This window comes from Hypomesus nipponensis, chromosome 15, assembly GCF_054491055.1.
Source record: "Hypomesus nipponensis isolate SF chromosome 15, ASM5449105v1, whole genome shotgun sequence".
In the NCBI taxonomy this organism is placed as follows: Eukaryota; Metazoa; Chordata; class Actinopteri; order Osmeriformes; family Osmeridae; genus Hypomesus; species Hypomesus nipponensis.
The window spans coordinates 15,293,595-15,306,851 of record NC_140375.1 but is presented as its reverse complement, the minus strand read 5'-3'; the positions used below and the strand labels follow the sequence as shown (position 1 = coordinate 15,306,851).

The following is a 13,257-nucleotide window of genomic DNA, read 5'->3' as shown; positions in this document are numbered from 1 at the left end:
ACCTTGACTGCCAGCGAAAACCTGGCCTGGACAACTGTCCTGAATCTCAAACAGTACAATACTAGACCATGATTTTTGTGATGATACATCATACATTTTTTGTAGTCTTCTTGTAGGCATACAGTAGCACAGGGTACACTTTCATCTTAGTAAGACACAGTTACATTTTGAGTCATCATTCAAAGTAGTCCATTTTATTTTACATTTAATTTAGTATTCCAAAAAAAACCTGGCATGTGTGTTTCTTTCTGTTTAGCATTTCTGTAATGATAATTATTTTAGGTTCTTGACTTGTTTGCATAATAGACACAGTAGTCTTCTGTTGGTCTCTTACTGTTGATCACAATCATACAGTTTGAAGTAAGAACAAAACAACATTTGCAAGGATGAGCAGAACAGGCATCCATTTTTCTTGTAAAGTTGGATTGTTGCACTTTGAGCTGCAATTCTTGTATGAAAAGTGCTATATAAATAAAGTCTTACTTACTTATTTGTTTATGGATCAAATTCAGGGGTCATGGCATTAGGAGTTCTGAGTTTTGGGAGAAATTACCACAATGACCACCAGGTGTCTAAAACTCACTGCCTCAATAATGTTTTTAAAAAGACATGATTGTACTATTGGTAAATTACATTTACAAAAGAAAAGAAAAGTAGTGTGTTTTCACTGTGGTATCTAAAAAATCTGGTTTTGCCAACAGTTTTCACAAGGTAATTGTGTCAATTACATTTTCACAAAAATTCTAATGCAATGTCAGAGGCAATATGACAACGCAGCTTCCAAATGAACACATCCAAAGATAGAATAACAAACCACAAACTCTGGAAGGCGTTATCATGTTGTTATTTTGTAGTGGACGGCAAATACTGGAGCCAAATATCTGTCAAATGACAATATTGCTAATTTACAATATTCATCCACAGAGGGTGAGTACAGCACAACAATTTGAAAGATGCATTGAAAATACAATGAGTGAAATATTATGGGTGTCTGTATTATTCATAAGAAAAGGAAGTCAAGCTATGGTTCCATATACTAATTATTTATAACATTCAAAGTATTGAGCTCCTAAGGGGGCATGAGCAAACAAAATAGGAGACAAGAAATAATTACGTGTACAATCATATCCTATTTACTGTATGTGAACAATGATGTTCTTTAAGAAAAGTAGTTGAATACAAAGAGGTATTTTAGTAGTAAAAGGTTGACGCTTTGACCAGTAAATCCATTTGCCAAATAATGCATTGTGAGTTGTGCTTTATATCCATAGTTTATAGTGCCAGCTCAACATGGCAGGAAGAGATCTTAATGTAAGCTTTGCTATAACCTCTTTACCACTGGTTTTGTGACTATTGAAATATTTCATTTAGGTTTGGCACTTACTTAAAATATATGAAAGTAAAAGGATTGTATGTGTGAGTGGTACACAAATAATAAAGATACAAATATGAGTATGAAGTCATAATGTGTGTTACAAACAAACTATATTTATGTCAAAGCTCTGTTTGAGTGCAGAGTTATGTATACATAAACATGAGTTAAACAATCAATCAATAACATTAAAATCCATGTAACCATATGTAACTACAGTATGTGCTTGAACTCTCCATATCCATGCAATAAGACATATGACTCATACAGTACATCCCACAACAGTGTGTGTGTGTGTGTGTGTGTGTGTGTGTGTGTGTGGGGGGGGGGGGGGGGTGTTTGTGAAAAACTGCTTGGCCATTTCACTCATGATGTGAGGAGGAAAGTATTTATAGTGCAAAAAATGAAATGCTCTTCAAGGTTCCTTCTGCATTTGGTCCATCGGAGATTGATTGTCTGTACTGTAAGTTCTTCAGTGTCATGTGTAGCCTATGTGGTTCATTGGTATGGTAAACCTGAATGTCTGTTGTGTGGTGATGTTAACATTTATTATTGTTTACTTATAATTGTATTTCACAAATATTTTCCTTGATCCTCAATTCTCTGGAATATGAATTTAACTTTTCTTCTGACAGCATATGGACCCCCAGGGCCGGTAAATAATGGAGTTTTTGTACTAACCTTTGTACTTTTTTGTCTCACAATATTTTCAAATCTTGTCCTTATGTTAGTTATCTATGTTGACTCAACCTTACACAAGCCGATGTATATATTATTGTTCAACCTTGCAGTGAATGGACTGGTAGGTTGTACATCAGTCTGTCCTAAGGTAATGGAAAATCTGATTAAGGTTGTACCTGAGATTACTTATGAAGGTTGTTTATTGCAGGTGTTTTTTATTAATGTACACGCAACAAGTGCTTATGCAATTTTAACTGCAATGGCTTATGACAGGTATGTTTCAATTTGTAAGCCATTGCAATACTATAGCATTATGACCCCCTTTAAAATAAAATTGTTGTTGTTCATGGTAAATGTAATCCCTATTATCCTTTTAGCAATTCAAGTGTTCATTACCTCAAGACTGCCTCTTTGTGGTCATATCATTAACAAACTGTTCTGTGATAACCTGGCTATAGTTAATTTGTCTTGTGTTCGAAGTGCTGTCAGCAATTTATATGGTATATTCATTGTATCAATTTTGGTGGTTTTACCACTTGTTTTAGTAGTGCTGTCATACATCAGAATATTAATTGTCTGCTTGAAAGCTTCAAAGGACTCTCAAAAGAAAGCCTTCAGCACATGTGCCCCTCATTTGATAATTTTCATTAATTTCTCTACAGCCTCACTTTTCTCTGTTATTTATAATAGAATAGAAAACAGTGTTATTTCTAGAGAGGTCAACATACTGAGTTCAACTGCGTTCATTCTGTTCCCTCCATTGTTAAATCCATTTATCTACGGGATCAGGACCAAGGAGATCAAAACTGCTATTAGAAAAATCCTTAGAGGAAGAGTTTCTGCATGGTCCAATGACATTGCACATCTAAAATCCAAACCTGTAATGGTGTTAAATATTACATAGAGTGGTACTGTATATCCAAACCTGATCTAGTCTAAGTTCATTTGAAGACAAGCCTTCTATGGTTCAGTATGGTACACTTTGTGTTGCGAAAAACTCAAACAACTTATTTTGAATTGAATTGTGTAGCAATATTAGTTAAGACGTTATTGACATTATCCTGCTTTTATTATTGTCTTGCATCGTATGCATGCCTGTATCAGGGGCAGGAGCTCCCAAAAAATGAAAAACTTATAGAAATGATTCCTTTTTTTTTTTCTCATGGGGCCTAAATTTCCTGGCGGCACACCTGATCTGAGGCTAGGCCTACCCTCTTGAGCAGAGCTAAAATGCTCAAGGTATTTTCTATTCTATAAACCTGATCTAGTCTAAGTTCACTATGGTTCAGTATGGTACACTTTGTGTTGGTCATACAGGGGAGCCTTGCACTGTGTGGATCTTTATGTATGTACACCCTGGCTGGGTGAAAAACTTAAACAAGTTATAATGAATTGAATTGTGTAGCAATATTAGTTAAGACGTTATCCTGCCTTTATTATTGTCTTGCATCGTATGCATGCCTGTATCAGGGGCTATGCCTACCCTCTTAAGCAGAGCTCCAATGCTCAATGTATTTCCTTTTTTTGTAAATTGTAAATAAATTGTATAAATGGGTTTCTGAGTGTTCCTCAGCTGAAGTGTAATGAGTTAGCATGATCAGAGTTGATTGCCATCCCTGGTGCATGTGATTCACTTCAAGGATGAGCTGTAGAATGTAAAGCACAAAGCGTTTAAATTCAAGCTTTCATCTTCTTCTCTCATCTTCCATCCATGAACTAAACCTTGACTGCCAGCTAAAACCTGGCCTGAACATCGGCCCTGAATCTCAAACAGTACAATACTCGACCATGATTTTTGTGATAATACGTCATACATTTTTTGCAGTCTTCTTGTAGGCATACAGTAGCACAGTGTACAGTTTCATCTCAGTAAGACACAGTTAGATTTTGAGTCATCATTCAAAGTAGTCCATTTTATTTTACATTTAATGTAGTATTTAAAAAAAAACTGGCATGTGTGTTTCTTTCTGTTTAGCATTTCTGTAATAATAATTAATTTAAGTTCTTGACTTGTTTGGATAATGGACACAGTAGTCTGTTGTTGGTCTGTTACTGTCGATCACAATCATACTGTTGGAAGTAAGAACAAAACAAAATATGCTAGGACAAGCAGAACAGGTATCCATTTTTCTTGTAAAGTTGGATTGTTTATGGATCAAATTCAGGGGTCATGGCATTAGGAGTTCTGAGTTTTGGGAGAAATTACCACAATGACCACCAGGTGTCTAAAACCCACTGCCTCAATAATGTTTAAAAAAAGACAAGATTGTACTATTGGTAAATTACATTTACAAAAGAAAAGAAGAGCCCTTACAAGTTATTATGTTGTTATATTGTAGTGGACAGCAAATACTGGGGCTAAATATCTGTCAAATGACAATATTCATCCACCGAGTGTGAGTAAAGCACAACAATTTGAAAAATGCAATGAAAATACAATGAGTGAAATATTATGGGTGTCTGTATTATTCATAAGAGAAGGAAGTCAAGCTATGGTTCCATATACAAATTATTTACAACATTCAAAGTATTGAGCCCCTAAGGGAGCATGAGCAAAAAATATAGGAGAAGAGAAATAATTATGTGTACAATCATGTCCTATTTACTGTATGTGAACAGTGATGTTCTTTAAGAAAAGTAATTCAATACAAAGAGGTAGTTTAGTAGTAAAAGGGTGATGCTTTGATCAGTAAATCCATTTGCCAAATAATGCATTGTGAGTTGTACTTGTTTAATTCTTAATAAAACGGTCAGTGTTTTATGTCAGCAGTTTTTTGGCTTCTATCTATCATGTAGATCTATGAAAAGCAACAATTCCAAACATTAATGTAACAATACTGTGAATGTGTTTTAAAGCACAATGGTTGAACACCGAAACAGTTTCTTGTCAGTTTTTTGGGATGTTGTTTGCTTTCAGTCTAAATTTTCAAGGCATGAAAACATTGCAGAGCTTTTTAACAGAGGCATGTTGGAGAGTGTAGCATTCATGGCTTCTGTCTTGTGTTCATGGGAATAAACACATAATTCCTATTTGAAAAGCAGTAATCATGTGACCACGTGAACCTCTTGAAGATGACACAAAATCGATGATCAGAAAAAAGCTGTATTTATATAAGGAATAAATAAGTTATAAAATAATGTCATAAAGAAATACATTCATGGTCTCATTATGAGTGGTTACTATGAGGCCCAATAGGTCATTGGGTCATGATAGCTCATATTCTACTCATAATTAGGGTAAAGGTGCGCTTGCCAAAACAAGACAGGCCCTGTGTACTTTGCCTTGGGTCACATACCCATCCGGTGACCGATATCTGTGGGTGCATAATTGACGTCAAGGGAATAAGGTGGACTAATGACCCTTAACATACAAGCATACATATTTAATTATGCATGGAAAATCATGTTTATTTTCCTTTTATTTTTCATGTTCTTACCCAAAGAAACACACATAAAATATGTTTTTGTGAATCAGGCAAATCGGTGAATTATCGAAGTTTTATATTGATTTCTATTTTGACATATTACTTACTTTCATGGTATTTCTTGACAACTTTCTCAATAAAGGAAGTTTTTCTCATAGTATGCACAAAACATTACCATTATCATTATATTCATGTTTATCAATGACATTGTCACATTGTCTTCCAAGCAAATATTACAGAAGGCATCTTAAACCAGAGACATCTTTTGGTACAATTTGAGTACAAGGAAAGCATAGCATGCAGAAATTAAACACTTTAAATGACTTTAAAATAATCACTTAATCTTCGAAAAGTCCAATTAAAAGTAATGTTTGCCTAAATTGATTGAAGTAAAAGTAATTAAGTGTATCTTACTTTTATCTTTTGGGTTTTGTAAATATCCCTCTGATATAAGGAAAATTTGCTTCTGTCGGCTGACTGTAATACTCAAGGACTTGGGGTACAAATCTTGAGAAGAAAGACATCTTTCTTTAATTTGTTTCATTCTCACAATATGGATCATCTTCAAAATCAAAAATCGTTTTTGAGCCAAAATATTTTTTTCTTTATGACACTACTAATCTTTTCTGTTCTAGCACCATAGATGACTGGATTAATAGCTGGTCCAACAATCAAAAAGTACAATGAAAGTACTACACGAAGTGAGTAGGGGAGAAAGCTCATATCGAATTTGTTTTGGTACAGTTCAAAAGAACAACCTATAAGAAAGCTGCAAATTGCAACTAAATGTGGTACGCATGTTTTTAACACTTTGGTTTGTCCTGATTTAGTCAAGTGTAGACAGACAAAAATTATTCTTACGTATGAATAAATGATGATGAAAAATGGTGCAATAACAGAAAGAAAAATGTTAATCGTGGAGAATACGTTCAAATCTGAGATGTCTGAACAGGCCAATCTCACCAATGATAAGTTGTCACAATATACCTTTTCAATGATTCTACCACACAGAGTGAGGCCTGCAGTAAGCGATATACAAATGCAGCACCTGCCGAAAGGTATCAACCATATCAAAGCAATGATTAGAATTAACTTTGTAGGAGTCATTGCTTTCTCATAGATGAATGGGAAACATATGGACAGGTAGCGATCATAAGCCATTACCATCAAATTTGTGATCTCACACCCACCATATGTATGCACATTGAATACTTGCATGAGACAAAATACCCTTGATAACTGATAGTTTCCTGTAAATAAATTAAACAAAATGCTAGGAGTGAAAACAAAAACACCATACAAGCTTATGCATGATAAATTAGCTATCAGAATATACATGGGTTTGTGTAATGATCTCTCAGTGCAAATGATGTAAATCAACAACATGTTCCCCATGATGGTAATTGGGTACAATATAATCATTACAGACAGATATATAAATCTATGCTCATATATTTTACTGTAGGCAGCCAGAGTGAAAGAGTCATTTGACATGATCCACACTGAAACAAAAAGACAAAGACTTGCTTTGAATTACATCTTGTCATAACAGTGTCACATTTAGCTATTTTGCGTAAAGTCAATTAATTAAATGTAATAATTTGATTATGTGATTGAAATAAGAACCTTAGAAGAATACCTTAGTTGAAGTAATTTTTCCAGTTAATGAGTTTTGATTTGAAATTAAGAGCATACATGTGTATACATCTGCATACTATGTATGACTGAAACAGCAGGATTTTATAGTATCAAATATGTTCCCTTGTGTGTGAGATGTTTTTGAGAGTTTGGTTGGCTGATTGCCGTCTTATGAGGAAAGGTATACTGTATTGTATTTTAATGTGTATCTGGGATTGTATTTCATGCTTTTCAAATACCACTCTTGATACATTCTTAATCACCAAAGGATCAAATTTACAGCACTGACCCATTGTGCCTCATCACATAAATGTTTATTTTGTTCCAAAGAGGAAATTCAATTGAACTCTGACAAAACAAAATATAAAATTTACATGTAGTCATTTAGCAGACGCTTTTATCCAGAGCGACTTACAGTAAGTACAGGGACATTCTCCCTGAGGCAAGTATGGTGAAGTGCCTTGCCCAAGGTCACAACGTCATTTGGCATGGCCCGGGACTCGAACCAACAACCTTCTGATTAATAGCCCAACTCCCTAACCGCTCATTCATCTGACCCCCATATAAGTCATAATATGTCATTATATTTTGATTATCACCTTCACATTCTTTATACTTGTCTCCCTTCATCATTATCATCATCACCAAGCAAACATTACTGAAATGATCAAATTCAAAGCCATCTGTCGTCTGTTGTCAGTTTGATGCACGAAAAGTGCTCACACTTGCAGGGTCGCTGCTGTTACAGACAAGAAGAAGGTTAGTTCATGCTATATGTTTTGCTGGAAGTCCCCAAAAAAACATGAATTGTTTGAACTTACTTGGCTGGAGCTTACTACAATCTGAAATGGAGGAATTAACTTTCTTAATTGTGCAGTGTATACTATATATATATATATATATATATATATATATATATATATATATATATATATATATATATATATATATCAATTGTTATTCAAGAAGTAGGTAACAGGCAGGGGGGCTGAAGGGATAAAAGATGACTTTGGTTCAACCTTCAAGATGTGTTTGGTCCAAAATATTTTTTTAGAGATTGTATTACTTATATTCTCCGTTCTAGCCCCATATATAATTGGATTCATGGCAGGTGAAACTATCAGAAAATACAAGGAAAGTGCAACACGTATTGTGTATGGTATAAAATTCATATCAAATCTGCTTTGATACAGCTCAAACGAACAGCCAATTAGGAAGTTTCCAATTGCTACTAAGTGAGGAATGCAAGTCTTCATTACTTTAGTTTGTCTAGAATTTGTCAATTTTGCACAAACCAAAATTATTCTCAAGTATGAATACAGAATGACAAAAAATGGTAGCACTACAGAAAAAAATGTAACAGTTGTCGAGTATATTGACAAATGTGAGATATCTGAACAGGCTAATTTTACCAAAGAGTAGTTGTCACAATATACCTTTTCAATTATTCTACCACACAAGCTAAGGCTTGCAGTAAGAGATAGAGTAATGCAACACCTACAGAAAGGTATCAACCAAGTCAAAGTAATGCCTAGTATTAACTTTGTAGAAGTCATGAATGCTGCATAGTTCAAAGGGAAGCATATGGATATGTAACGATCGTAAGCCATCAACATCAAATTTGAGATCTCACACCCTCCATAAGTGTTCACATTGAATACTTGCATCAGACAAAATACCCTTGATATATGATAATTCCCTGTAAAGAAACTAAACAAAACCAAAGGAGTAAAAAAAAGACCTCCATATACACCTATACATGATAAATTAGCTATCAGAATGTACATGGGTTTGTGTAATGATCTGTCAGTACAAATGGTGTAAATCAAAAACATGTTCCCTACAATGGTAACTGGATATAACAGAATTAAAACAGAAGCAAATATATATCTCTGTTCAAATATTTCACTGTAGGCAGCCAGTATAAGAGAATCATTAGGCATTGCCCAACCTGAAACAAAAGGAAGAGATGTTACAGGAAGTTAGGTAACATGAAAATAAACACGGCGACATTTCCTTAACTATAATTGTATTTTAGACAGACACAATATTTAAGACTGAATAACAATTCATATGGTGTGCACAGTATTTAGCAATACATACCAAACATACAGTGTTTTTATGTGCAAAAAGTTCAACATACCACACCCTGGACTGAGGTCCGTCTATATTCTGTTTACCTAAATGTAACACCCTACTCTGTGGGAGCTTGGGTGTTACTGTGTGTATTTATATTAAAATACCAGGATGCAAATGATGACTTTCATGTTGATGAAATCCCCTCGGGAGAAAGGATTGAAGGCCTAAATGATAGCATCCGTGCAATATTATATGTCCTGAGTGTATACTAACCTTGCAGACTATCTTCTACCAGACTACATTTTGGTTCAGCACAGCATCTAAGAAATCTAGAAGACAAGCCCATTTCAAGGATCCAGTTTTGAGATGCAGACACTGCATGTCACAGTTCTGATTACTATACTATATGCACTGCATGTCACAGTTCTGATTACTATACTATATGCACTGCATGTCACAGTTCTGATTACTATACTATATGCACTGCATGTCACAGTTACAAATCTAAACTCAAATCTTTCATAATTTTATGTAACAAACATAGAAACTGACTTGTATAGTGGATAATCATATAAAATATTTAATTACGTCTTTCCAATGTTTATCATGATATCTACATTGGTCAACTTTGACCTGGTTTGTTTGTTGCATCACAGCGGTCTAAGGGGAAGTAATTACTGTCACCTTAGTAACGTTCTGGGTTTCTATTCTCTACTGGTGCACTCAGAAGGGAAACCACAGGTCACTGCTTGTTTTCGTTCTTGGATGCTTGGTGTCACCGGTGTATCGTTTATTAATTGTTCTCTTGGGGTAGAGTGGACTAATGAGTGGTCGATGTATTTTGTAAAAACATGTTTTCGAGCTTCAATGTCCAGTGTTGTGTCCCCCAGAGAGATCTAATAATATATCCTCCAAATTGATGCACAAGGGACCTCAACGCGAGTTAGAGTAGTTGGAGAAAAGTTTGGATGGATTAATGATCAAAAGGTTCATGATGAATTGTTCAAACTTGTCAGTAAATAGGCCAAGTTACTTGTTTTACATTATCACTATTATTTTTTATAATGTTAATCTTTCGTTTTAAAAGAAAATACCTTTGGAATCTTTGTCCATTAATCAGAGACATAATAAAACATTCTTATTATTGAGATTTGGCTATGGAATGTTACCTACTAACCCTATTGAGATTGACAAATTACATTTTCATTTGAACAGATTTGACATGCACTTGTCAAATTGAATACAAAGAGAAATGTTGATTGACTTTAATTGAAGTAAAATAAAGTTATGATCAAAGTATCACTGTGTGATCACGTCTTCAAATATGTGTAGTCACACTTGAACTCAACCAAACTGATTTGTCACCTTGTGATACGTCATAGTTGTATCTATGGTAACAGGGGTACAGTCATGATTTATTTTCATGGCAAGGGGTTATATATGAAATTGAATATGAATTGCGTTAGTTGAGCAAATTTACAGTCATGTTGATGTTGTCATGTTGTGAGTTGGGCAATTCTCTTTTTCAAACAAGCAGGAGTTCCATAGTAACATTTTAGTAAGTATTTCACATTTATTATTCTTTGGTATTTAAAGAACTTGATGCAGAAGTTCAAATTCTCAAACAAATGTATATCTGGTTTGAAAAAGTACTAGCCTACATTCATATTATGTAATACTGAAAATCATCCCATCCTTGATTTTTACTCAGCTTTAGGATAATTTAGAAACCCTGCATCACTGCATACATCTGCATAACTGCACTTTTTTGAGGATTGTAAAATTACAAACTATACATTTTCCTAGAACAATAATATATGGAAATATTACAGAATAATTTGAAGTAATATGGAAAATTTTACTACAGTCCCATTTTTTTATCTCTCTGGATTACAAAAGACATGGATGAATAAATCATTATTTTTTCCCTTGACTCTAATAACTTATTTGATCATCATAACAGTAAACTTGACTGTGATTATTTCGATCATTAAAGAGAAAAAACTCCATCAGCCAATGTACATCTTTCTGTGTAATCTATGTTTTAATTCACTGTATGGAACTATTGGTTTTTACCCAAAGTTCTTATCCGACCTTCTGTCAGGTGTACAGGTGATATCATACGGTGGATGTTTGACTCAGCTTTATGTCATTTATACATCTGTTTTGTGTGAAATAACTATTCTAACAGTCATGGCTTTTGACAGGTATGTGGCAATATGTAAACCGTTACAATATCACTCCATTGTATCATCCTTAACTGTCATGAAATTACTTATATTTTCTTGGTTTTATCCTTTATCTACATCAGTCATAGGACTAGGCTTGACAACTAGATTACCTTTATGTGGGTCTGACATTCAAAAACTGTTCTGTGACAATACGTCTGTGCTTAAGCATTCTTGTGTACCTATTACCTTAAATACAATATGGAGTTTCTGTCTAATATTTGGTCAGATATTACAGGTTATTTTTATAGCCTGCTCTTATTGCCAGATTATAAGAGCTTGCTTGAATTCAAAGGAGGGAAGGATCAAGTTTACACAGACATGTGTGCCACACTTGTTAACTATGGTCATTTTTATCATAGTAACTCTGTTTGATGTTGGGTATGGGTGGTTTGGAAATATGAATAATGCATTAAATCTGCGTAATGCCATGGCGATCCAGTTCCTTATTATACCACCTGTCTTTAACCCTATAATCTACGGCCTCAATCTACAGCAGGTTCGAATGGCAATATTTAAAAGGAAATACAAACCTCACACAATGGATACAGGACTGTCCTTCACAAAAACGTCCTATCGTCGCTGATGTTAAATTGCAATTTGGTTTATCATTAAATGTACAATACATAAATGTTTTATATTTATGATTGAATATACTCTGGTAAATGGGTGTCAATAAATATTTGCATTTCTGGAATAGTGCAATTGATAGTTTTTTCTTAAACTTGCTATTTTAAATATAAAATACTTTAAGCATCCAAAACATGGGACAAACGTTACATTATGCATATGATGTAAACTATTAAATCAGTAAGTGTAGTAGTGTAATAGTAATCAAGATCATGTTATTGTACCATTTCTCTCGTTGACCAGCTACTGTAGTTGAGATATAGATATAATTGCACTGCATTTAACTAGTTGAGATGTTATTGTAGCACTGTAATGTGATTTTTCTTTTACTGTGCCTATAGCTTGGCCGCTATGTACAATTTTGAAGTTCTGCTATTAAAGTCTGCATGTGGATCCGACATTACTCATCTGAGTTGTGACAAATAACCACACCTTCATTCTTAGAAATATCACCAACATTAAATTCATCACTCTTAACACTGTTAAAGATATCCCTATAATGGTTTCTCCATTATTCAGCATTATTTTCAGACCAAGAAATCCCTTCAATGCTCGATTGCAAGAGCATCTTACTGTTATGTAAAGTCTTAACTTCTTTCCAGAGTTCATGGACATTATTCTGCTGAAGCTTCTTGATCATGAAATGTACCCTCACTGCTCCTTTCTTAAAAACAATATACCTTCAGCATATTTAAATGTAGAATTTGCTTGTTTCTTGTGTTACATTCTTTGGGTCATGCCTGGCTTCTCTTGACAATACCCAGTTTTTAAAAGCTTTTTCTGCCTTGAAATAGAGTTCAGACTCTTATTAATTGAGACCTTTATTTGGCATCTTCTGTAAACCTTGACCAAATCTACTTTCTCCACTTTGTTTACCAGTTATCATAACTGGTCAACTCGGGTAGATCAAATATCATAGAGAGGGGTATGTGATTTGTTGTGACCTGACCATAGAAGAACTCACCGACACTTTCAAATCAATTCTGCACAGTGCCATGGTGGTTCAATTCAACTGTCCTTCATAAAAACATTCCATTATTGCTGTTAAATGAAATGTTGTTTTTCTGTTAAATCTACGTTTTACAAAAACATGATGCACTAACAAAAGACATGATGCAATATTGTAATGTCATGTACTCTGATGTAATTCCCAAGTGGTCTTGGACCACAGTATATTTAGAGAACAAGATAACAGATCACTGCA

The 13,257-nt window shown here is 34.3% G+C and overlaps 2 protein-coding genes across 2 annotated transcripts; one reads left to right on the top strand and one right to left on the bottom strand.

Annotated features, from left to right (window-relative positions):
• The first annotated feature begins 1,982 nt into the window (after positions 1–1,982).
• LOC146257725 (olfactory receptor 52K2-like) lies at positions 1,983–2,957 on the top strand. The gene has a single exon (XM_084674787.1). The coding sequence runs from the start codon at positions 1,983–1,985 to the stop codon at positions 2,955–2,957; it is 975 nt and encodes a 324-aa protein (XP_084530913.1).
• A 5,109-nt stretch (positions 2,958–8,066) lies between these two features.
• LOC146257724 (olfactory receptor 4K3-like) lies at positions 8,067–9,033 on the bottom strand. The gene has a single exon (XM_084674785.1). It carries the CDS (start codon positions 8,949–8,951, stop codon positions 8,067–8,069), a length of 885 nt encoding a protein of 294 aa, XP_084530911.1. The 5' UTR covers positions 8,952–9,033.
• Positions 9,034–13,257: the final 4,224 nt, after the last annotated feature.

Bases quoted from the DNA above. Each gene is read 5' to 3' on its own strand.
- LOC146257725 (XM_084674787.1), top strand. From the start codon at position 1,983: ATGAATTTAACTTTTCTTCTGACAGCATATGGACCCCCAGGGCCGGTA.
- LOC146257724 (XM_084674785.1), bottom strand. From the start codon at position 8,951: ATGTTTTTGATTTACACCATTTGTACTGACAGATCATTACACAAACCC.